We start from the raw sequence: 26,395 nt of genomic DNA, 5'->3' as shown, positions 1-26,395 counted from the left end.
TAGAAATTATTTGATAAAACCGATAAGAAGGAAATGTAAATGGTAAATGTAATATTTAATTTTGTAATCAGCTAACTTCACATCGCAGATGATAACGACATCTGCACACACAGTAAACTTCAGTAAACTTGAAAACGTAAATATTTGTTTAATTTTATGGTATTTATTGGAAAAAGTAGTAAATTCAGAGAAAATCGGGACAACAGAGTAAGATTGTATAAGTTAATTTGTTTATTTACAATTGGACGTTACTAGTGAGAAAAGTTGTGTAAATTTTTCGCACTGTCGGTTTTTATCCCAACTGTCAGTTTTTATCGGTTTTATCCTTTTGATCGTTCAAGGTTATTAGTGTTCAACAATTAGTATCTAGTGAGTTATCAAGTGAATTTACATATATTTATTTAAAATAACATCGCTGAGAATTCGGCAAATTAGTCAAGTATCTCAAGTATACAGTGAAAGTGGTTATATTTTTCGTTGAAAGCAAACATAACCTCTCTCAGGAGAACTGTCATAATTTCGTAGTACGCAATCTCCACCAGGAGCAAAATCTTTCTACATATTGAACCTTAAACTCGTACTTTTATTTTATAGTATCAGTAATCAAGATCGGTTTTTTGACGCAAGGTGCCGCTTATACCTCTCTCCGCATATTATTAATAATTTTTTTTACTCGACTTTCACTTTTCATTTGAAAACATGTACAATTAGCTTTTTGTGAATAGAAACGATAAATTGAAAGAAAAGCTTTGATTAATGATGATAAGAAGGATAAGGGGTTAGTCTCTTTGCTATCAGTAGTTCCGCGAGGGCGCGAGGCCGCGACCCTGAGCTCGATTCACAAGTAAACTCAGTAGAATTCAGCGGAGACTAATGTTAGTCGTACGTGCCAAAGCAACGAGACTCGTTCATCTGAGTCTGTAATAAGAACGGATTTCCTGATTGTCGATCAAGAGGACATGCATAGTTTGCTTTAAGACTCGTGGGATTTTCTGTCAAAAGGGAGAGAGAGAGAGAGAGAGAGAGAAAGATAGAGAGAGAGAGGGATAGAGATTGATCAAGCGAATAGAGTGAATCGAGTGAATTAAAAAGTGTTGTAGGTAGCGCGACGCGCAAGCATCCATTAAAGGAATAGAATTTAAGAACAAGTTAGTTGTGTACAGTCATTTGGAGCGCATCGCACACAATAAATCGCGTATTGAAATTTATTTGAAATTACAATTAGCAATTTGTCAGTGATTTGTCACTTCCAAAGTCGAGATTGTTTATTATCGTCTCTCACCTTTTGTGAACTCGAGTTTCTTTTATTGTCACTTTTTTTCCGACAAAATATACAACCTGTCACTGTTTCGAGACAGACCGGACGGACTAACAGCTGGGGCTCAGGACCGCCAGGTTGACCGTCTGGGAAAGGCAGTCCGACGTAAACTTTCAAAAATGCCGCTTTTCGGGAAAAAGGATTCAAACAAAAAACTTAAAAAGGATGGCAAGGATGACAAATCGCCCTCCATCGATGACAAGTACACGCTTAAAGAATTACTCGGAACGTAAGTATATATTGCAAAACAAAGAATTATTCATTTTTTTTTCTTTTATTTTATTACGTCATTTCTGTTTTGCTTTTGCTATTATGCACGTCAAGAGGAAAAAATGTTGATCTATATTCAGTTACTATTTTTCATTCCGTTTATATAGCTTTGACAGTTGGACAGCTGGTTTACCCCACTTATTTTTTTTACAATTGTCAAAGTTTCGTTTTTCAGTAATAAACAGGATTAAAAAAAGAGGGGGGAGAGAGAAAAATAAACATGAACCTGTTGAGAGAACTCTTTTTATGTATTTGTATTTTTCCAATCGACCTTATGGAAATTCTGAGTGAGAGAGATCTTCAGAGATTGACCTTTGACATACGCCTTATTTTTCATTCTTTTTTGAAGCTGTCCGAGTTAGCTTAGCTTATTTAAAGATGTTTTTATAGCATCTCTTTCATTTTTATTTCATTGACTTGTTATGAAATAAAGACTCGAGGATTTTTGCAAAATTAAATGCAAATTGATTGCACGATAATAACGGACATGAGTTGACCTATATTAGGCTGGAAATTGTTTAGAGTTTACGTAATCAGTGATAGTGATAGAGATGTAAATTTGTCATAAAAAAAATATTGTGATGAAAAACTCAACGATATAACACACAACGCATACGTGTACTGAAATCAACTTTAAACTTAATAGAAATACTTCCAAGATTCTACTTTCGTTTAAATCTTAAATTTAATAAAAAAAATTCAATGAAATGAAATTTCAAGTTGAAAAAAAATTCCATTTTCCTCACTTTTAAAATTTAAAATCACCTAAAGTTGGATTCACTCCAAATGAAACTTTCAAATTCATGCAGCATTGTACTTGAAAGTTTGGTTTGTTTCCAAATCAGAAGCTTTCACATATTCAGGTCTTTTTTGTGAAATACAAAATAAATTATTCTGAATTAAATGTTTAATCGTTTATGCGCATTATCTTTTGCAAATAATATTTTATTTTTAATCAATTAATTTTGTTTGATTATTTTGAAAATAATTTTTATTTTATTATCCTAATTGTATAGAAAATATAATGAAACTGATTTTCTGACTATCGTCAATAAACGGATATTAACCATGTCTCATTTAATCTAAGTTATATTCTAATACAGTTATTACTTGAATAATCACTTTCCAATAACCAATACCCTCTAGCGAGAAAATTATTACTTCCTGATAAAATAAGTCATTTAATTTCAATTAACAGAGCAAATTTTTTTTCTCTTTATTAAAATAAGGTTTTGCAATAAATTTTCCTCTTCCGATTATTGTTAATTGCATCACGATATTTAAAAATCATTATGTACTTATGGCAGTTCCAGTTTTTTAAAAACTATTTTTAAAATATAAAACTTTGGAAAAAATTTGCTTCTTTTCGGTTTCGTGAAAAACGTGTTTTTTTGACCCTCGGTCTACGCTAACTTCAGGGATGTTTTTTGGGGGGTTTTAGAGATGAAAATGTCACTAATTTCACTTCTTTCATTCACCTCGGAAGTTAAAATAAGGTTTAGTCCGAAAATAGTAAAAAAATTGTTTTGCGAAAAAAAACAACGTTTTTTTACGTCGAGCGTCGACGCTAATTTCATCGACTTAAATTATTATCAGTATAAAACAAAAGAAAAATGCAATTGTAAAATATCTTTTTTCCCCTCCTTCTTAGCCTATAAAAATCATCATCTCTAAATTAATTCAAGCATAATTTTCGCATTAAACATTTTGATGGTAAATGATTCGAAATTTCTAATTTTGAAATATTCATCAAGGGTTCAACGTTAAATTTCTCAATTCTTGTTTTTGTGGTATTCTAATATTTATATATGCACATTCAATTCAATTTCTTCGAATTTTACATTATTATCTTTTACATATAAATATATCTCATATGGCTTGGAAGACCGGTTTATATACAGATTCACTTCTGATTAAAAGCTATTGACTTTTAGTACCCCAGAATATATTATTAGGCATATTTACACATGCAGAATATGAGAAGAAGAAGAAGAAAAAAAAAGAATTATAAAAAAGTAGTCTATGCCAGCGCTCGTCTCTTTTTTTTGTATCATTTTTAATCTCCACGGCTATTTAATCATACAATTGAACTTAATTTACTCATATGTAATTTTAAGTCTCAAATATAGTTTTTGTTTCGTAAATTTCATAACGTCGATTCCATTTAACTGACACGTGCCCATATATATATATATATATATATATAATGATTATCTGAACAAAAAGCAATAAACACATTACATTTGTTGTTATCAGAAACATTAATGATGAATTATTTTTATTTTCAATACTTATTTTCTTGCATAAGAAAATAGCATAATATTTTCTATTTGTATATGTGCGGAAAAATAAATTTGTTGATCCATTTTTGTTAAATTCGCTATGTATAATTTTAGTAAAATAACCTGTCGGTTATTTTACTAAATTGGGGCGGAAAGAAATTATCAAAAATTAATGCGGTGAGCCAGAAATACCATTAAGTTATTTTTAAAAAAGTTTTCTTAATTAAAATTTAGTAGTCTGGTTAGGAAAAATTCGTAGACTGTAAGCTAAAGGACGTGTAGACTCAAGGGCGTAACTATAATGGGTCCATTGGGGCCCCGAGTTAGACACAGTTATTAATTAAATTTTAATTGATTCGCACGTAATATTTATAAATCTTTACTTTCGGCTCTTTTTCTTCTTTCACGTTTATTATTCAACTTTTTATTAGGCAAGAGAATTAAATCAATTTTTCGTATTATGACATTATATTCTAATTATCATTATCTTTTAAAAATAGGGGCGCACAGAACACGCGATTCGCTCTTGGTGTTAAATGAACTGGTTTCGTGTAACCAAAAACATAACATAAGTACGATAAGTACTTACATATCGAAGCTTTCGATTCTTTTATTTACTGACAATATTTTTTTTAGACGAAAAATATTTTTCATTTCTCTTAAAATTATAGATTTCTTTTCACTAAATCTAAAAGTTTAATTTTTTTTCGTATAACAATTAAAAATTGTATTTGAATTGAAAACTATACAATTTTTTGTCTGTAAGAAATATTTGTTAAATTTTAGATTATGTTACCTTAATTTTTACCTAATTTCTCATTGACAAAATTACAATTTTCTTTTTGTTTTTATTACATTATTCATAAAGTTTTGTATCAAGTTTTTATTCAAATGAAACTTTTAATTGATTAAAATGTTGAAAATTAAATTCTTTACGCTTCCACTGAATCGAATTTAAAATTTAATTCAGTTCATTCATAACATTCATGAGTAGAAATATAGGTTATGTTTGTGTTAGATTTATTTTAAATAAAAGTTCATTTTTATTTACTTTGATTTGAAACCAGTTTTTATGGAATATTTTGGATGTATAACGAATAGTTGAACATCAATAATTTGTGATAGTAATTATTTCTCTTTTTGTATTTCTACTCTAAAAATTGTAAACATAACCTAAAATTGTTTGCCTTTTAGGGAAATTTTCTTGGAGCCCGTCACAAATATTTACTTGAATCAAATAATTTTTATTTAAAAAATATAAAATCGATTAAATCGTAGCCAAGAAGCAAGAAATTTTTAGGTTATGTTTATAATTTTCAGAGTAAAAATACAGAAAGAAAATCAATTCCTATCAAAAATGATTGATAATCAATACTTCTTTACATCCAAAAATATTCTAAAAAGCAGGAATCAAATTTACATAATTAAGTAGGAACTTTCAATCATAAGATAAATCAAACACAAACATAACCTATAATTCATTCGCTTCTTACTTTTCTTAGAAGCGCGTCACAATTTTATTGATTCAATTACAATTTAATTGACTTAAATAAAAAATTATTTGATTCGAGTAAATATTTATTTGATAAATAGACGCAAGTAATCCGTTATTCGAATCAAATCAATATTTTTCTGTGTATTTTTCCGATTCTTTGTTTGATTCTTCCTTATAACTAAAAATCATATCTAATATTTTTCCGTCTACTTAATTTTTATTTATGTAAATATTTATAATCGACAAGTTTTAAACGTTCAAATAAACGAAATAATTTTTTTAAACTATAAATAAATATAAAACTATTTTCATAAATTACTGATTGCAATAAAAATTAAAAACTTCAATTTTACATTTAGAAAACTAAAAATAAATTTCTTTGATAGGGAGGCAAAATTATTGTAAAAAAAATTTAATTTGAAGTAGGAAATTAAAAAATTTCGTTCATTTGAACATTCATAACTGTAGAATCATAAATATTTAGAAACGATATGCATTCAAATTCAAAAATTTGATTTTAAATTTTGTTTGTTTGTTCATCATAAAGTAAAAAATCTACTTTGTTAAAAATCGTATTTTTGAAAAAACTTCTTTGTTTTAGTAAGAAATTGCGACTGAGATTGAAAAATAATAAACTTGAAACATTTGTCCCTCTTCGGGTGCCCATTTTTGGTTGATTGATTTCTATGAATTTGATCGAAGGACACGACCCTCTTTATCCTTTTTCAATAATCGACATATATATTTAAGACGATTTTTTTTTATTTCAGAAAACGGCATTCGTGCCATCTTAATATGTTTTGAAATTAAAAATAAAAAAAAACGTGACTTATCCACGTTTATACAGAATACGCGGTTAAAAATGATTTCACAAACAGTGATGTTAAAAATTGAGATCAACGTGTTCTTTTAAAGTACACAAGAAGTTTATATATTCTGATTCTGAAATATTGATAATCCAATATTTGTCAATTTTTGCCATAATCATTATAATACTAGAATACTTGTTTATCAACATTTTGGCCTTGCTTTTAACTTATATAAGAAGTTATAACTTCTTTTTTTTACATTTTAATTTTTCCTTTTATATAAATATTTATTATTCTTATTCCTTCACGCAAATCATAAATTAATTTCCTGTTGTCTTTTTTTCCGCATAGGAATTAATGAAAAAGGTATATTATTAAAATTTAATAAAAATGTTTCTTTTTTTTAAAGGGGAGCTTTTTCGGAGGTAAGATTGGCTGAGAGTAAAGAAAGACCTGGCGACTTGTATGCAGTAAAAATCATCGACAAAAAAGCGCTCAAAGGAAAGGAAGATTCTTTAGAAAATGAAATTAAAGTTTTACGAAGGTACGATTCTTGATTTCTGTGATATGAGAATTAATGAAAACATATTTTAATCTTTTTTAATAGCTACAGCTGCTTTTTTTAAATTATTAAACAATATTTCTATATATGATGAATTTGGAGAGGATATGAGAGTTATGCCTGATTTTTTATACAAACATTATTGCATGATAATTAGTGTGCTTTTATAATAAAATTTGGCACTACTGTTATTTCTTTTCTCTTATATCTTTTAGTTTTCTTTTTATTCTTATATAGAATTACAATATATAAACGATGTAAGTACAGACATGCTTACGTTTCTTTTATCGATTAAACTTGATCGTCCTACATTGTTCAATAAAATACTCCAAGCTTACAATATACCAGAACACTAAAAGATTCCTTTTTTTATTTCTTTTTGTACTTTTTATTCTATTCTAAATAAATTTCTAATTTGATGATTGACAATTATAATAATGAATTTTTTATTTTCAGGTATTATTTTACACCTACCAACAGCTTGCATTAGTGTTTTTTTTCTATTTTAATCCCTTACCCTTTTGTAAAGTCGTCCTTCAGATAAACTTTGGAGTAATTATTATGCTAATATAATTAACAGATATTGTAACAAATTTTGTTTCCCCAAGTAACAAATTCTAATTTAGCTTTTCTTTTTATAGTGTTTTTCACTAAATGAATTCTTTTCGTTCAAAATTAATATAGTAGAATTATTTGTGAACTTTTTTTGATTTTTTTTTGCACGTTTAGTGCGCATGAGAAATGAGAAATGATATTCATTCTGATCATGAAAAATCTTTGAGTATTTAGAAAATAAAAAAAAAATAAGAAAAACCTGGTGACCTTAAGACGATCATTCACAGCCATTATATGCACTAAAGTTATATCTGAGTACGCTTTTCCACACACCTTATTTTCTTATATTATTATATTAGTTTCAGTATATCTCTCACAAATTCGCGACTTATCTATAATAAATAATTAATATCTATATGGAAGGCCCCGGAGTAAGAAATTGAAATTATATTTGTAAAAATCAAAAGCAAGCGATACTACTTGCGAATTGTAAATTCTAATTATTGTGTATGGCGTTATTGTAATTCGTAGGTTCAGTGAATCAGTGACACAGAGTGGTAATGGGTCGCTCAAGTCGGATAGTAGTGGCGAGAAAGAATGGTAAGTGTGGGCCCTTTAAAGAGGCACCAACTACCTTTACCATTCCAAACACACACACACACTCTTTTTTTATCATTTTACTATGCAAAACTGAGGGGCTCAAAGTAAAAGTGGTATAAAATAACAGTGCAAGCAAAAGTGAGTCAAGTTTTCGTAAGCGCGGAAGAAAGAAACAAATGTTACGCTACGAGGAAAAACGAATTACTTTTGGCTGCGAGCAAAAGCGGGATAAGATTTCACTGCGCGCAAGAAAGGGATACAGATATATTCCGTTTTTGCCCGCACTCATTTTAAGATTCATTTTTGCCTGTTTCACTCTTCCCATATATTTTATATTATTACCACTTTAATACTTATAATGATATTATTTCAAAATTAATTAACAAATTCAATTTTTTAAAATTTTAATTTAAGAATAATATAATTATTTCAAGTTTTAGGTATTTAAATTTAAATTCAATTACTTTACAATCAGACAAGAATCGAAAATTTTTTTTCAGCAGACCATCAATTTTTTTGCATTTTCCTACTCAAGTAGGTACCCAATAAATACCTAATAAGTTTCGTCCTATTATCGATAGGGGAAAGTTGTTAAATCAACCCCTAAATTTAAAAAAATAAAAAAAAATAGGAAAAAATTGTTATTTAAAAACTAATAACGAGACCATAAATTTTATTGCATAAAATTCATTCACTCGATGCCCAATCAATACAAAAAAATTTTGACCCGCAAGTCGATAGGGGAAAGTTGTCATTTTCAACCCTTAATATTTAAAAAATCGAAAAAAAATTACAAAAAACTTTATTAAAATTGCAGTTATCCTTTGACCAGCGATTTTCTTTTTGTTTATTGTTTCTACATACTCCACTAATAAGTAAAAATAATTTCAGAAAAATCGCCGCCCGGAAAACTTGACTTTTTTGCCCGTAAAAATTAAAAAATTGAAAAAAAAGTTAGAAAAAAATTTGTGAAAATTACAATTATCCTTTGACCAGGGATTTTCTTTTTGTTTATTGCTTCTACATACTCCACTAATAAGTAAAAATAATTTCAGAAAAATCGCCGCCCGGAAAACTTGATTTTTCTGCGCGTAAAAATTAAAAAATTGAAAAAAAATTACAAAAAAATTTGTGGAAATTACAATTATCTTTTGACCAGGGATTTTCTTTTTGTTTATTGCTTCTACATACTCCACTAATAAGTAAAAATAATTTCAGAAAAATCGCCGCCCGGAAAACTTGATTTTTCTGCCCGTAAAAATTAAAAAATTTAAAAAAAAATTAGAAAAAAATTTGTTAAAATTACAATTATCTTTTGACCAGGGATTTTCTTTTTGTTTATTGCTTCTACATACTCCACTAATAAGCAAAAATAATTTCAGAAAAATCGCCGCCCGGAAAACTTGATTTTTCTGCCCGAAAAATTGAAGAAAAAATTAGAAAAAAATTTGTTAAAATTACAATTATCTTTTGACCAGGGATTTTCTTTTTGTTTATTGCTTCTACATACTCCACTAATAAGCAAAAATAATTTCAGAAAAATCGCCGCCCGGAAAACTTGATTTTTCTGCCCGAAAAATTGAAGAAAAAATTACTAAAAAATTTGTTAAAATTACAGTTATCTTTCGACCAGGGATTTTTTTTGTTTATTGCTTCTACATACTCCACTAATAAGTAAAAACAATTTCAGAGAAATTGCCGCCCGGAAGACTTGATTTTTCTGTCCGTAAAAATTAAAAAATTGAAAAAAATTAGAAAAAAATTTGTGAAAATTACAATTATCTTTTGACCAGGGATTTTCTTTTTGTTTATTGCTTCTACATACTCCAATGATAAATAAAAATAATTTCAGAAAAATCGCCGACCGGAATACTTGATTTTTTTGACCATAAAAACAAAAAAAAATAAGAAAAAAATTGTAAAAATTACAGATGTCTTTTGACCAGAGATTTTCTTCCTCTTCTTACTTCTACACATTCCCCTAATGTATCTACACAGTTTCAAAAAAATTGTCGCCCGGAAACTTTGACTTTTTTGCCCGTAAAAACAAAAAAATTAAGAAAAAATAGGTAAAAAAATGGTGAAAATTACAAATTTCTTTTGACGAGAGATTTTCTTCTTGTTTCTTACTTCTACATATTTCCCTAATGTATCAACAAAATTTCAAAAAATTCGTCGACCGGAAACTTTGATTTTTTGCCCGTAAAAATGAAAAAATTAAAAAATTAAAAAAAAAATGTAAAAATTACAGTTGTTTTTTGACCAGGGATTTTTTCTTCTTTGTTATTACTTCTACATATTCCTCTAATATGTGTACATAATTTTAAAAAAATTGCCTTCCGGAAAGTTTTACTTTTTGCCCGTAAATATTAGTAAAACTCAAAAAAATAAGAAAAAAAATTGTTAAAATCACAGTTGCCATTTGTCCGAATTGTGCAATTCAAGGGGAGATTTTTATTTATCGTGTCTTCTTTTGGCATTCGTTCAGTGCTCGGCCAATGCAGCGATACTTTAAATCCTACGGGAAGACGTGATTACCCGAATACACCCGAAGTAATTCTCCAACACAAACTCTCAACGTCGCCTGTTCTCTCCGCGAACTTGAGTGTTTGCCTGTTGGGTCCTAGCTCGGGTGCGTTCGGCAATTTTCGGCTTACCTTGAGATTTAAAGACTCGCTACGTTGCTTTCCACGTTTAGCACAACGAACGAAAATCGAATAGGGACTACCAAATGACATTTTGGTCCTACACACAGTGGGATTTTTTACAATTTACTTTTCAAAAATGTCTTCAGCCTACAATTTTTAAACGATTTGAGTGTTCTTGTATTTAAATTAAAGGGGAATAAATTCTTATGACATCCCTTGAGACTGATTTTTGAGATTTTAATTGTTTATAATTTTTTAGTTTAATCAAAGTTAACAAATTAATACAATTTTTTAAAATGGACTTTTATTTCTTATTCCGTTACTGCACATGATTTAAATCAGTTCAAGATAATCCAAGAAGACCACTAGGCAATTAATAAAACATATAATAATTTTTTTAAATTGTTGTAAACAATAATAATTGAAAAATAGATTTTTCTGAAATTATTTTTACTTATTAGTGGAGTATGTAGAAGCAATAAACAAAAAGAAAATCCCTGGTCAAAAGATAATTGTAATTTTCACAAATTTTTTTCTAATTTTTTTTCAATTTTTTAATTTTTACGGGCAGAAAAATCAAGTTTTCCGGGCGGCAATTTTTCTGAAATTATTTTTACTTATTAGTAGAGTATGTAGAAGCAATAAACAAAAAGAAAATCCCTGGTCAACAGATAATTGTAATTTTCACAAATTTTTTTCTAATTTTTTTTCAATTTTTTAATTTTTACGGGCAGAAAAATCAAGTTTTCCGGGCGGCAATTTTTCTGAAATTATTTTTACTTATTAGTGGAGTATGTAGAAGCAATAAACAAAAAGAAAATCCCTGGTCAACAGATAATTGTAATTTTCACAAATTTTTTTCTATTTTTTTTTCAATTTTTTAATTTTTACGGGCAGAAAAATCAAGTTTTCCGGGCGGCAATTTTTCTGAAATTATTTTTACTTATTAGTGGAGTATGTAGAAGCAATAAACAAAAAGAAAATCCCTGGTCAAAAGATAATTGTAATTTTCACAAATTTTTTTCTAATTTTTTTTCAATTTTTTAATTTTTACGGGCAGAAAAATCAAGTTTTCCGGGCGGCGATTTTTCTGAAATTATTTTTCATTATTAGTGGAGTATGTAGAAACAATAAACAAAAAGAAAATTGCTGGTCAAAGGATTTCGATTTTTTAAATATTAAGGGTTGAAAATGACAACTTTTCCCTATCGACTTGCGGGTCAAAATTTTTTTGTATTCATTGGGCATCGAGTGAATGCATTTTATGCAATAAAATTTATGGTCTCGTTATTAGTTTTTAAATAACAATTTTTTCCTATTTTTTTTTATTTTTTTAAATTTAGGGGTTGATTTGACAACTTTCCCCTATCGATAATAGGACGAAACTTATTAGGTATTTATTGGGTACCTACTTGAGTACGAAAATGCGAAAAAATTGATGGTCTGATGAAAAAAAAATTTCGATGCTGAGCATCGATGGCAATTTCAGGCACATTAAAATTTAATTATTTAAAATTTCAATCTAAATTCTAATGTATATTTAATAAAAATTGAATTTTAGAAAAATTAAACTACGAATATTTGTAAATTTTAATTGCTAAAAATTTGCCTTAAATTTCATACTATAATTTTTTGAAAATAATTAATTTGAAATATAATTTTTGTTAAAAAGTTTGTAAATAATATAAATGTAGGAAATTTGAAATACAAATTTTTGTATATTTGAAATACTTACTTTTTTTCACAAATTTAGGTCAGTAATTACATTTTAAGGAATTTTTAATGCGAGATTTTTTAAACATAATTGAATTTCTAAAAAATTTTATTACAATAATTGAAATTGACTTATGAAACTAAACTTTTATTAAAAAAATTTTAATAATTGAACTTTGGAAGAAATAGAGTTATAATGTTTAGGAATTTTGACTTGAAATTTTTTGTTAATTTCAATTATTAAAATTTGTTATTTAACAACCTTTTGAAAATAATTTTTCGAGAAAAATATTCGAGAAAAATGAAAAAGTTTTCCAGTAAAAATTAGCATGTTAAAAACTTGAAAAATATTAGGAAATTATTTATCTACATATAAATAAATAAATAACATGATCATATTTTTAATGTAACTAACAAATTTTTCAAAAACAACAAAATATTAAAAATAAGTTTTGGAAGAAATATTCTGTTCACTTTAAAGGAATATTCTATCAATATTCACACATTATTATTATTATTTTTATTATTTATTCATATTTTATTATTCACACATTGAAACAATTAAATAAAAGTAAAATAAACGAAATGGAATCAAACGTCAAATTGTCAAAATGTAGCGACGGCTCGTATCTCGACATTACTATAGACTTCACGGTGCGAGCAAAAGCGGATCAACTTTTGACTAAGAGCAAAAATGGGATAGCCATTTAGCCCGCTTTTGCTCGCGCTCGAAAGAAATTCTGTTTTTCCTCGCAGCATTCATCTGGCCCATTCTTACCCGTCAGAAAAGTTAACTCACTTTTGCTCGCACTGTTATTTTATACCACTTTTTCTTTGAGCCCCACAACTATCGGTATCAAAACTTGAATAGCACGCTGGAATATTTGCATATAACAATTTCATGCACGTCCCATTTTTTTTTCTCTTTTTTCTATCATGCAACACAGTTTTGGTAATGGTTTCAAATATATACATATATTCAAAGAAGTGACCTTCTGATCATTAATCATTAAAAGCTGGGCTAATTTTAACCATTGAAAGTTGGGCTAGAACCTAGAGCTTAGACTAAATTACGATGATAAATACAGGCCTCGAAATTTTATTGCCTGCATTCAACTTTTCAAGTTGTTAATAAGTTGCCAGTAAAAGGAATAATATACATAGAGAATTAACACGTGCGGGGATTTCGTAACATTCCAAAAAAATTTCTATTTTTTAAAGGTCAAGGAATAGTGTATATAATACTTATCGTCTAATACCTTTATATTTCAAACCTTACAAGATTACATTTGAATTTTATTATTTGTACATTCGTTATCTAAAGTTTGTTATTCAATATTTATAGTCTTCTTATCTATATATATTTAAAGAGATTTGCGGGGAAAGAAAATTTTTGTTTTTATTTGATCAACATTCATGTTTATTGAGTATATCAAATGAAAATTGACATTTTCTCTCTAAATCTGAATTAATAGAAAAGTATCAGACATCGGATAATATTTTGTTTACTTTTTTTCTACTGTTTTCAAAAAATGCAACTTTATTCGACTTATTTTACTAAAAAGCGACTAAAATTTCGACCTTTTTTCCGAATTTTACAACAAAATACCTCTTTTTTAATATAAAATGCTAGTTACTTTGATTTCCAAAAAGTATAAAAAACAACTTTAGTCAAATCCTTTTCTCTAGTGTCAAACATTTTTTGGCAAGTCTTTTAGCTCATAAAACAGATTTTTTCTCTTAAAAAGTAATTAAATTATCATTCATTAAAATAAATTTCAAAAATTTAGATTTAAGTATTTTTCGACATTTAATTTTCAGTTAGACTTTTTTATAATTTAATGAATTTCGACAATAACAGAGTTTTCAAAGGTTGGGAAATCTAGAAATTTCAACCAAAATATTAAAAAAAAAAAACACCAAACTTCTAGAAATTCTTCAAAAATTATATAATTATATTGTAAATTTTGAAAATATTTTAAAAACATAAACTATTCTGGACTTTTTTGACTTTTTTTTACAAATATTGCAAGAAAATATCACTTATTTCAAAAATTTATAGTGTAAAAAATAAATACAAAAATCTTTCGAAAATAATTTTAAATAAGTTTTTAACTACAAATTTTGAAAATAATTGAATTTTTATAAAAATTTTAATAAAAAATCTTCAAATGAAAATTTTTAAATGAAAATAAAAAAAATTAGATTCTAAAAATTATATTAAATTATTCTTTAAGAAAGTAATTCTCAAATAATAAGTTTTTAAAATTCAATTATTTTTAATATTTTCAATTACATATTTTCGGAAATTCAAAAAACTACAAAATATAAATTTTAAAAAATTAATTTTAAGAATTCTCTTATTATAATTTTTTAATAATCAAGTTTTTCCAATATTTTCGTCTACATATTTTCAAAGTTAAAAAAAAATCATGAGTTATTGTTACAAATATCTTGAAATAATTGAATTTTTGGTTTAAAATAATTGAATTCTGGAAGAATTTCCTAAAAATTTTCGAAAATAATTGAATTTTTGAATTTTATACAATTTTTATTTAAAATAATTGAATTTTTGAAGAATTCTCTTAAAATTATTCAAAATAATTGAATTCTTGAAGAACTTTCTAAATATTATTCAAAATAATTGAATTTTGAGAGAATTATCTAAAAGTTATTCAAAATAATTGAATTCTTGAAGAACTTTCAAAATGTTATTCAAAATAATTGAAATTACGATGAACTCTTCTCTAAATTATTTAAAATAATTGAATTTTCGAAGAATTTTTTAAAAATGATTCAAAATAATCGAATTCTTAACAAATTTTATAAAAATTCAAAATAATCGAAATCTTGAAGAATTTTATAAAAATTATTCAAAATAATTGAATTTTCATATTTTTTTTTACAAATTTTATTCGAAATATTTGAATTCTCGAAGAATTATCTAAAACTAATTGAATTCTGGAAGAAATTTCTAAAAATTGTTCAAAATAATTGAAATCTTGAAGAATTTTCTAAATATTATTCCAAATAATTGAATTCTCGAAGAACTTTTTAAAAAAATTAATCAAAATAATTGAATTCTCGAAGAATTTTCCAAAAATTATTCAAAATGATTGAATTTTGACTTATAGTAGAAATTTTTAAAAACAATTTTCAAACTTCTGATTAAAATTAAATTTGTGGATGATTTTTATTCAAAATTTTAAAAAATAATATTGGATTTTGTAAGAGTTATACATTTTTACAAAAGTAATAAAATTTCAAAAGTTTTGTAATTAAAATATTTTAAAATGTACCTATTTACATATTTATTTAACAAGATTATTAAAGTTTTAAATAATCGAATTTGAAAATTCGGAAAAAATTATGTTCTTTGAAAAATTTTGCTATTTTTTCATTTTTGAAGATAAAAAACAAATTCCCAAAAGTAATTAATTGAAAAATTGTCAAACAATTATAAATTGAACTAATTTTTATATTTTGAAGAATTTTAAGAATATTTTAGATTCTCATCACATGAGAAGGTTTTTTTTAGAATTAAATTAAAAGAATTTTTTAGAATTTTTAAATAATAATCGTATTTTTGAACTGAATAATTCAGATTTAGAGAATTGAAAATGCTTTACTATATTAAAAATTAATACACGAGTGCAGAACAATTTCCAAAACTGTGTGTATTTCTATTATTATTATTATTATTATTATTTTAGTAAACATTCTTCAACTTTTGTTTTTAGAAATAAGCACTAAAATTGAAAATCTTCCCTGTACAATATAATTGATTTTAGTGAATTTAATTTTTCTTTTCACAGTATATATAATACAAACAGTTCACAATTTAGAATTTCAATTGCATAAAGTGGCAATTTTCTTTGCGACCTACTATCTCACTATATTATCAAAGATTATCTCTTAGCACGTTTTGTTTATACTCCATTTGCAATATGATAATTATGCCTGCTTACTCTATCTTAAAATAGAAGTTTTAAGTCTATCTTTAATTAGTTTCTGCAACTTGTGGACAGCTGGTGTTTTACAGCGTTCATTTTTACTATTATATTACCTATGTACTATATTTATTTTCGAAAAACCAAACATTTATAATATAAAGAATATTTTTTTTACTGCTTTTGTAATATTTCTATACTTGACAAAACCAATAATATTATGTTTTTATCAAAATCTAGAAATAGCTTTACTTTTAAAAACCAGTTTCACTTTTCAAATTCATTAGAACACACATTAGATAATCATGTAAATTAATAACGATTCATAAATTGAAATATGGTATATAATGGGCCAATTATAAAATGATAAAATATTGAAATAATTCTGTATGACATTTTTCTAATTTGATGCTAATTAGAATAACAAAAATCGTACTCTTCATTTTATTCACGACATCGTCTTCAGGTGTCTAGTATTTTTGAAATTTATATTTCAGCTGGGAACCAGGTGCTTATGTTGTGGTGTTTCGCGTTTTACTTTGCATTTCAATAACCCTTTTTTTAACAATATTGATGGATTTTTCAATTCCATATCAAGCATCTGGCTAACCATATTTGTTTAACAAGACTTTTAATGTGAATGTATAAACATTTATTTGCCTCTCTCATATTACATAAACATAATATACTGACGCAATTAACTTATTGTCTCACGTATTGCCTTTTTTATAAAGCTTTTTTTATTATTATTATAAAAAATAGCTTTTGTGCTAGTTATATACTGTAACAAGTAGACTCTTGTCAGCTGGTTATTGGTTCGATATAGTTTAAAAATATGCACGTTTTTTTTTCGCAGAACTATATGTATATAATCATATATATGGGTGTCATTAATTTACTCCAATTAACACTTTCCAATTAAATTTTAACTAGTTACTTATTGTTTCGAAATCACATTTTTGTATAAATTGCTTTTCGGTTTTATTAAATTAAGATAAAGAGGAAAATAATTGAATTAACTTTTTAATTTCCTAGCTAGGGTGTATTATTAAATAGAAGTTTTCCTTTGGAAAAGAAATATGTATAAAGAGATCTAGAATGAAGATAGGGAGGGGAATATATATAAGAAAAAGTTATATTCATGAAACCCTATTTAGATTCTGAATCTGCATTAATTTTGGGGTCAAGTTTAGACAAGTGTGACTGTATTTATAAGATTAAAGCTGAAGATTATTTACTTCAACTTGATTCAGATAGATTCACTGATTGAGTACTTGTTCTAAAAATGTCTTTCTCTGCCCCTAACAAAATATTTCTTTGATAAAAATAAAACACTATATTATACGTATATAAGACAAAAAGCAAATTATATACTTGAATATTTTTTTCTCACTCGATAATGTATTAAAGGAAATTTATGTGTGTTTTAATTGAAAAAAAAAATTCTAAGGGGGCTTTTAATGGAAAATAATTAGCGCATGATTGTTCAGGGAACACTAAATACTCCCATCTGCATGAGTTGGGAGAAAATTTTAATGAGATGCACTAAAAGAAAAATTCACTTTGTTTCAGGTTAACACATCCTAATATTGTTCGATTATTGGAAACGTTTGAAGATAAACATAAAGTTTACCTAATAATGGAATTGTAAGTTTTAGCAAACAAGTTGTTGAATAAGTTAATTAATTATCGCATGTTTTCAATTTATTATGAAAATTATGCAGGACTCGAACAAGTGAAAGTATTTAATAAATATACGGACTTTACGGACCAAAAATTTAAAAATTACGGACTAATTACTGACAAAAATATAACCAGTTCGAGTCAAATATAAGAAAACATTTTACTTAAAACTAGAAATTAAATTTTTCATAAATATAAAACATGAAGATATCGATAACTCCGAGTCTTCGACTCGGAGTGATCGATTTCAAAGATGGCAAAGTGATAAAATCATTATTTTATACGAATATTGTTCAATTATTATTTTCAAGAATTTTACACTAAACTTCTTCTTTAAATCAAATATTTTTAATAATTTTCAAAAAAGTTCATTTTGAGAATTTTTAAATTTTGTTTGCGATTCAATTTTACGGGAAATTTTAATTACTTGGAAATTCTTCAATTAAATATATATTAGAAAATAAAAACTTTAAATGATATTAAAAAAATTCAATTAAACTTTTTTAAAAAAATTAATTTCAAAATTCAATTATTTTCATAAATTTACGCTATATTGCTTTTGATATTCAATTACAATCTAAAATTTTAACTAAAATTCATTTTTAAATCAATTTTTATCAGAAAATTCTACTAGAATTCTATTTTTTTAAATACAAAGATAAATAATTGAATGTTTCTTAAAATTGAATTCTCATAAAGAATTTTACCAACAAATTTTTAAATAATTGAATTCTTTCGACGAATTTTAATATAATTTTTAAGAATAATGACATTTTTCGAAGAATTCGATTAAAATTATATTAAAAATAATTGAGTCACGGAGAGGAATTTTATTATTTATAAATATAATTGAAATTTTGACGAGTTTTTTTATTACATTTTTTCACAAAATTGAATTTCTGCCAAGAATTTTATTAATTTTGAAAATAATTGAATTTTAACAAAAGAATTTCATTAAAATCTTTCAAAATAATTTAATTTCCGTGAAAAATTATATTTAAAATTTTTTAAATAATTTAATTGTTTCGAGTTTTATTAAAATTATTATAAAATCTAAAAATAATTGAATTTAAATACAGATTTTTATTGAAATTTAATAAAAATAATTGAATTCTTTTGCAAAATTTCATTGAAATAGTAAATATTGAAAATCGCATTGAATTGAAGAATATTTTTTCGAATAATTGAAATTTTGTTCAGAATTTTATTAAATTTTTTGAAAATAATTGAATTTTACAGAAGAATTTTATTATTTGGTTATAAAGATCATTGAAATTTTGAAGAAAATTTTTAAATAATTTTTGAACATAATTGAATTTCTGGGAAGAATTTTATTACTTTTGAAAATAATTGAATTTTTGCAATTATTTGTAACTTCTCCAAAATCCAATTTTTTTTTTTACTGTTTTAAACTAAAATTCTATAAATCCATTACTATTAATAATTTTTGAAAAAGTTCTTTGAAAATTTTCAAATTCATTTGTTTAAAATTCAATTTTACAAGATTTTAATTTTTTGAAATTTATTCAATTAAATATATATTAGAAAATAAAAACTTAAAATAATTTCAAAAAAAATCCGAAATTAAACTTTTTCAAAGAAATTAATTTGAAACTTTTCAAAATTCAATTATTTATAAAAATTCACTCTATAATTCTTTTAATATTCAATTATAATCTTAAATTTTAACTGAAATTCATTTTCAAATCAATTTTTATTAGAAAAATCTACGAGATTTCATTTATTTAAAAACAAAAAAAAATAATTTATTGAATAATTTATATAGTATTAAAAATAATTTAAATCCTATGAAGAATTTTATTATTTATGAAAATAATTGAATTTCTGGGAATAACTTTATTATTTATAAAAATAATTGAATTTTTGCGAAGAATTTTAACAAAATTTTTGAGAATAATTGCATTTTTCGAAAAATGTATTAAAAATTATATTAAAAATAATTTAAATTGTGCGAAGAGATTTATTTTTTATAAAAATAATTGAATTCTTTTGAAGAATTTTATTAATTTTTTTTAAATAATTGAATTTCTAAGAAGAATTTCCCTTATTTACGAAAATAATTGAATACCTAAAAAAAATTGTATTATTCATGAGTTTTATTATTTTAGAAAATAATTGAATTCCTTTTAATAAAATTCGTTGTTTATGAAAATAATGGAATTATTTCGAAGAAATTTATAGAAAATATGTAAATAATTGAATACCTGTGGAATTTTTGTTATTTATGAAAAAAATTAAATATTTACGTAGATTATAATTAAAATTTGTTTGTAAATAATTGAATTCTTTTGGAAAATTTTATTAAAATAGTAGATATTTAAAATCATCGATTTGAGGAAAATTTTAGAAAATAATTGAAATTTTGACAAGAATTTTATTAAAATTTTTGAAAATAATTGTAATTTAATTTCTGCGAAGAATTTGATTACCTTTTCAAAATAATTGAATTTCTGCAATTATTTGTAATTTTTCTAAATTCTCCAAATTATATCGTCCAATTTACGAACTTTTTCGTTCTTTTTAATCAAATTACGGACCTTTTTTCAAGAAAGCTTGACTTTTCCGAACTTGAAGCAAATTAACGGACCTTTACGGAATTTACAAACCTAGTTCGAGTCCTGAATTATGCGGAATATTCCTGGAAAATGACTCATTGTAAATTATTTTTGATATAGAGTTACCGGAGGTGAATTATTTGATAGAATTGTAGAAAAAGGTTCCTATACAGAGAAAGATGCGTCAGATTTGATAAGACAAGTTCTCGAAGCTGTGGATTATATGCACGAGCAAGGAGTTGTACATAGAGATCTGAAGCCGGAAAATCTTCTCTATTACAGTCCAGATGAAGATAGTAAAATAATGATTAGCGATTTTGGTCTATCAAAAATGGAGGACTCTGGAATAATGGCCACAGCATGTGGCACTCCCGGTTATGTAGGTAAGTTTCCAATGCAAGAAAACTGTGTGCCATTGGAATTTTTTGATTTTAAAAACAAAGCTATAGAATTACCGAGATTATTTCCAGCTCCCGAAGTGTTGGCGCAAAAACCTTACGGCAAAGCAGTGGATGTCTGGAGTATAGGTGTCATCTCATATATCCTATTGTGCGGGTACCCTCCTTTCTATGACGAAAATGACGCCAATCTCTTTGCTCAGATTCTAAAAGGTAACGCATGCACAACTCAAACAATGAATTCCATTTATGTACATAGTCAAACAATTTCATTGCACCAAAAATTGGGGGAGATAAAAAATTTAAACTTGCATTTGACTTGTACATAAAAGTGTTAATTTTATAATTTCATTTTTAAGGTACAATTCTAGTTTACAATTGCAGCATTATTAAAACGTACTAGGGTAGTAAGTAATGGATTTGATGTGCGTGAGATTTTCGTGTGTACATTTTTTTCCAATGTTTCTTAAAGATAAGATCTTAGTACTTATATATAATCACTGTATTATGTATAATTATATATAAACATCATGTGGCGTGTGTCTTACAATTAGCCGACTTAATAATAATAGAATATGTTTCAATTCCATAATATAAAAATCAGCAAACGAAATCTTACTCTTTATAGCAAAAAGCTAACCAGATTGTTGTAGGTGAATTTGAATTCGATTCTCCATACTGGGACGATATCAGCGACTCTGCTAAGGACTTCATAAGTAGACTTATGTGTGTCAACGTGGAAGAGCGCTATACATGCAAACAAGCCCTAGCGCATCCTTGGTAAGCTGTTTATATTCAATTCTGTTTTTTTAAGAACCACTTGAAAATGTAAACTAGTTTCTAAAATTATCTTTTTTTTAAACTGCACGTGTACCTTGAAAGATTTTTTTTTTTTTTTGTCTAAAGTTCTTTAGCCGAGAAAATCGAATTCTTCATTTCTTTTTTACATTTGTGTTTTAACAATCAAAACACTATACCTACATACTTTCCCCTTATGACTCAATTGCATTCATTGCATTCATGCTTTAAGGAAAAAAGTTTCTCGTCTTTACATTCGCACTATCGATTTTTCCGTAAATATAAATTGTGCATTAAATTTAAATGACGCTGTAGAGTTCAATGTATTTTACATTTATCCTGTGTGTTGATGTTTAAGAAACAAGGAAATGGAAGTGTTTCGAATTTGAAACTAATGCAGGGTCAAAGAAATTAGGGAATTCAGGAAAAAGTCAGAAAAAGTAGAATTAGTCAAAGAAAAGTTAGGGATTTTTATTAAAAGTATTGGAAAAAATTAAATTTTTAGAATTCATAAGAAAATTATGAATTTTGGTGTTTTTTTGTTTGCCTTATACAAACTATGAAATTTCCACGAATTCTAATAAAAAAACTTTCAAATTTTTCTATTTCTAACAATAATTTCTTTTTAAATAACTTAATTCTTCAACAACAATCATGAAAATTATTACTCATAAATTATTTAATGAATAATTTATTTTATTTAAAAATTTCAAAATTAATTGAATTCTAAAATAGTTAAGCTTACAATTATTATAAATAATCGATTTCCAAAAGGTTTCAATTCAAAATTTCTTTTAAATTCTCGTCAAAAATGCAATTACCTTTATAAATAATAAAATTCTTGTACGAAATTCAATTATTTTTTTTTAACTTTAATAAAAAATCTTTACTGAAATTCAATTATTTTCAAATTTTCATAGTACGATTTTAATAATACTGGAAACAATTCAATTATTTTCAAAACTTTTAATATAATTTTCAGTATTTTTCACAGAAATTAAATTATTTTAAAAGATTATCATGAAATTCTTTGTAAAAATTCAATTATCTTTATGAATAATAAGACTTTTTCCTGAAATTCAATTATTTTCAAAAATTTAAATAAAATTCTTGGCAAAATGTCAATTATTTTCAAAATTTCAATTATTTAAAAAGAATTTAATAAAATTCTTGTCAAAATTTCAATTATTTCAAAAATTCAATTATTTAAAAAGAATTTAGTAAAATTCTAGGCGAAAATTCAATTATTTTCATGTAAATAACAAAATCACAGGAAATCAATTATTTACAAATTTTTTTTTTATAAAATTCTTCGCATAAATTCAATTATATTCAAAAAATTAAAAAAATTCTCGTCAAAATTTCAATTATCCTTATAAATAATAAAATTCTTCTCCAAAATTAAATTATTTTCAAAAATTTTTAATAAAATTCTTGGCAAAATTTCAATTGTTTGAAAAAAATTTAATAAAATTCTACGCGAAAATTTAATTATTTTCATATAAATAATAAAAATTTTCCAAGAATTCAACTATTTACAAATTTTTTTAATAAAATTCTTCGCAGAAATTCAATTATGTTCAAAAAATAAAAAAAAATCCTTGCCAAATTTCAATTATCTTTATAAAGAATAAATTACTTTCTAAAATTATCTTCAATTCAATAACATTGAATATTTTAATAAAATTTTCCAAAAGAATTCATGTATTTAAAAAAAATGTTGACAAACTTATTTGCAAAGATGCAATTATTTTCATAAATAATCAAAATTTCACAGGAATTCAATTATTTAGAAATTTCTTATAAATTTTTTCACAATAATACAATAATTTTTTTAAATAATAAAATTCTTTTCAGGAATTCAATTATTTTCTTAAATAATTAAACTCATCGCAGAAATTTAATTTTTTTTTTAAAGTAATAACCTTTTTCTCCGAAATTCAATTATTTTCAAAAATTTAATTAAAATTTCTTAGCAAAATTTCAGTTATTTTTAAAAATTTTCCTCAATTTAATGATTTTCAATATCTACTTTTTTAAATAAAATTCTACCCAAACATTTAATTATTTTCATAAATAATAAAACTTATTGCAGAATATCAATTATTTTTAATACAATTTCAATATTGATGCTTTCAAATAGTTTTATAATGAAAGAAATTCGTTAATAAATGTAACAATTTTTTTGAGTATCAAATAATTTTTAGAGTGAATCAGAATATTCTTTAGGATCAGGGAAAGAGTCAAAATTTTTTGTGGAAATCAGGGAAAAGTGAGGAAAAAACAAAATTTAATTTTTGTGTCAATCTTGTAACGATTTTTCGAAATAGAAAATTAAGTTCCGCACTTAATTGAATTTAAAAACATTTTTGCTGAGAAAATGAGGAGCAATTTACAAAAAATTGGTATAAATTTATTTTTCATCAATTTGACAAATTGTATTTTAGTTTGTCGAAGTAGATTCACTTCCATTGGTTTTATTGTATTAATTATGTTAACCCCTTAACTGCGGATGACGAATATTTTGGCCGTCAAATCCAAAATCGCCGTTAAGGAGTTTAGTATGTTAAATTGTTCATTTTATTAAAACTCTCATTTGTTGCAGGATATCTGGAAATGCGGCTAGCAATAAAAATATCCATGGTACTGTATCGGAACAACTTAAAAAGAACTTTGCCAAGTCAAGGTGGAAGGTTAGTATCAAAAAGTATTTAACCATTCTCTGACCGGAATGTTTTGCTCGCCAGGCTCCATAGGAAAGACTCCCTGTTGTCTCATGGTTGCAGCAAGCATATCACGCGGCCACGGTCATCAGGCAGATGCAACGATTGGCCCTCAACAGCGGACATCAGCAGCACGGACCAGGGTCGACAGGCCGCTCTACCGGCAACCTCACACCGCAGCCGGACAGAACATCGGGACCACCGACCAATTGCAATTGAAGATTAATTCCGAGCCACCGACAACAACAGCAACAACACTATCAAATTTGGTGGCTGCAATTCCTCCTTTCCAAGGCGCTACCAGCTCACCGCTTTACTTGCGCAATAAACGCTTCAAACTTTGGGGGAATACCAGAACTGCTCTGTCGACTCTCTTTCAATCGAACGTCTCATATCTCAGGAGACAACGAAAGCATAAAAAGAGCTGAACACAACAAGCTCTTACGTATGTATTATACGGAAAGTCATGTTACGAATAAATTTACACTCTCCGAAGAGTTGATGATATACGTAAACAAAATCTACTCAACACTCGAGTAGCTTAGCGAGAAATAAATCATCTTTCCTTATCAGGCGCGAAATAGAGACAAAGACACGAGACTCTTGCCAATTGCGACAAATAGAACGGTATAGCTAGTAATATGCTAATTTTGAAAAAGAATCAAAAATTATATCATAGTACTGAGAGGCATTTATTTTCCAGGAAGAAATAAATGATAACGAGAAAAAAAAGCAGTCTATGTTTCAGCAGCTAAGAGAAATTCATGAAATTCTCTCGAATCTTTTTTTAATATTTTTTGTTTTTCTTTGGGTTTAGATTTTATTTTGTTATTTTTCTCCATTTTGTTTACTCTTTAACATTTTTATCAAGTTATAAGAATCATTATATAGAAAGTTTCTGCACGGTGAAACGTCAAATTAATTTTTGATGGTATTATATGAAATTCAATGTTAATTGCAGTTATTTATTGATCGTGAGAGATACAGATACATATTGCGTATTCGATTAAACAGTCTTATGCAGGAGTAACTGTTATTTTTAGAACTCGAATATTGGTAGATAGAAAACAAGGTAAAAGGAATAATATTGTTTGTGCTCACACCGGTCTCTGTTCCTTAGTTTTTATTTTAGAAAAAAGATCGAAAAAGACAGAAAAGACTACAATCAACTCTGTGATGTAAACATTCTATAGATTTTTAATTATTTATCTCTGACTTTAAAAAAAGTTTGAAACAATCTCCAAAATATGTAAAACATTGTGATACTGATAATAGACAAGAATTAAACAATCAATAGGTTAAAACTCTTTTTTTAATTTTTCTTTTTCAATTAAAAATTAATACAGAGCTAATATCTTTATCTATTAATTCTAATAATTTGAAATAGATTTATTGAAATCAAAAATAAATGTATGTCAGTGTGTTTAGAGTACCTGAAATGCTATTAGGTATATAGTATGTAAATAAGCTCTCTAATTTTTCAGTTTTATAAAAGAAATATAAATGAGATGACAAAGTGTAAAAAGTGACAAAACTTAGGATCTGAGGGAAACATTAGTTTAGGGTCTTTTTGATAGAGACAATAAATGTTCTCGTATTCTTTTTTTCCCGTCGAAGAAAATGATTATTTTTTCGATTTTTTCACAAATAGCGTATATTTCCGGGACCAGAATCTCTTATAAACTGTATGTCATTGAATGTTCTCAATTTTCTTACTCTTTTTATTCGCTCAGTAAGAAAATGAAAACAAATGATTTTAGAAATTTGATATTATACGAGTGTGCATACATTTATTTTTGATTTCAAAATTGCGATTATTTTTTTTTAAATCTATAAACATATCGAAATATGTAAATGTTTAACAATTATTTGATTTATATTTTGACCCATTTCGTTTCGAACGGATTAGTAAATGCGCAGTATTAAATTTTATCGTAGTTAAAAATTCAGTTTATTACGTATTATTGCATAGAAATTAAATCTTGGGATTTATTCTGAAAATTAATTCTTAGAAA

At 25.7% G+C, this 26,395-nt stretch overlaps 1 protein-coding gene across 6 annotated transcripts; it reads left to right on the top strand.

Annotated features, from left to right (window-relative positions):
- Positions 1-51: 51 nt before the first annotated feature.
- Positions 52-26,395, top strand: LOC122508930 (calcium/calmodulin-dependent protein kinase type 1). Of its 6 annotated transcripts, none has more exons than XM_043622604.1 (10): positions 52-136; positions 1,359-1,547; positions 6,584-6,718; positions 7,823-7,891; positions 17,775-17,849; positions 20,582-20,844; positions 20,932-21,072; positions 21,513-21,639; positions 24,263-24,300; positions 24,405-26,395. In XM_043622604.1, the coding sequence occupies exons 2-10, from the start codon at positions 1,438-1,440 to the stop codon at positions 24,806-24,808; spliced, it is 1,362 nt and encodes a 453-aa protein (XP_043478539.1). In that variant the 5' UTR covers positions 52-136; positions 1,359-1,437; the 3' UTR covers positions 24,809-26,395. The 6 variants fall into 6 exon arrangements, with proteins under 6 accessions (XP_043478539.1, XP_043478535.1, XP_043478536.1 ...); XM_043622600.1 differs by lacking the exon at positions 52-136 and adding an exon at positions 192-207; XM_043622602.1 differs by lacking the exon at positions 52-136 and adding an exon at positions 193-207 and having other exon boundaries at positions 24,263-24,350; positions 24,444-24,736.

This window comes from Leptopilina heterotoma, unplaced genomic scaffold, assembly GCF_015476425.1.
Source record: "Leptopilina heterotoma isolate Lh14 unplaced genomic scaffold, ASM1547642v1 Lhet_59, whole genome shotgun sequence".
NCBI classification, from domain to species: Eukaryota; Metazoa; Arthropoda; class Insecta; order Hymenoptera; family Figitidae; genus Leptopilina; species Leptopilina heterotoma.
Note: the sequence above shows the minus strand (reverse complement) of the source record. Positions and strands in the feature narration are given on the sequence as shown.

Coding starts and splice junctions, on each gene's coding strand:
- LOC122508930 (XM_043622604.1), top strand. CDS start 1,438: ATGCCGCTTTTCGGGAAAAAGGATTCAAACAAAAAACTTAAAAAGGAT. Junction 6,719..7,822: donor GAAATTAAAGTTTTACGAAG/GTACGATTCTTG, acceptor TGTAATTCGTAG/GTTCAGTGAATCAGTGACAC. Junction 7,892..17,774: donor AGTAGTGGCGAGAAAGAATG/GTAAGTGTGGGC, acceptor ACTTTGTTTCAG/GTTAACACATCCTAATATTG.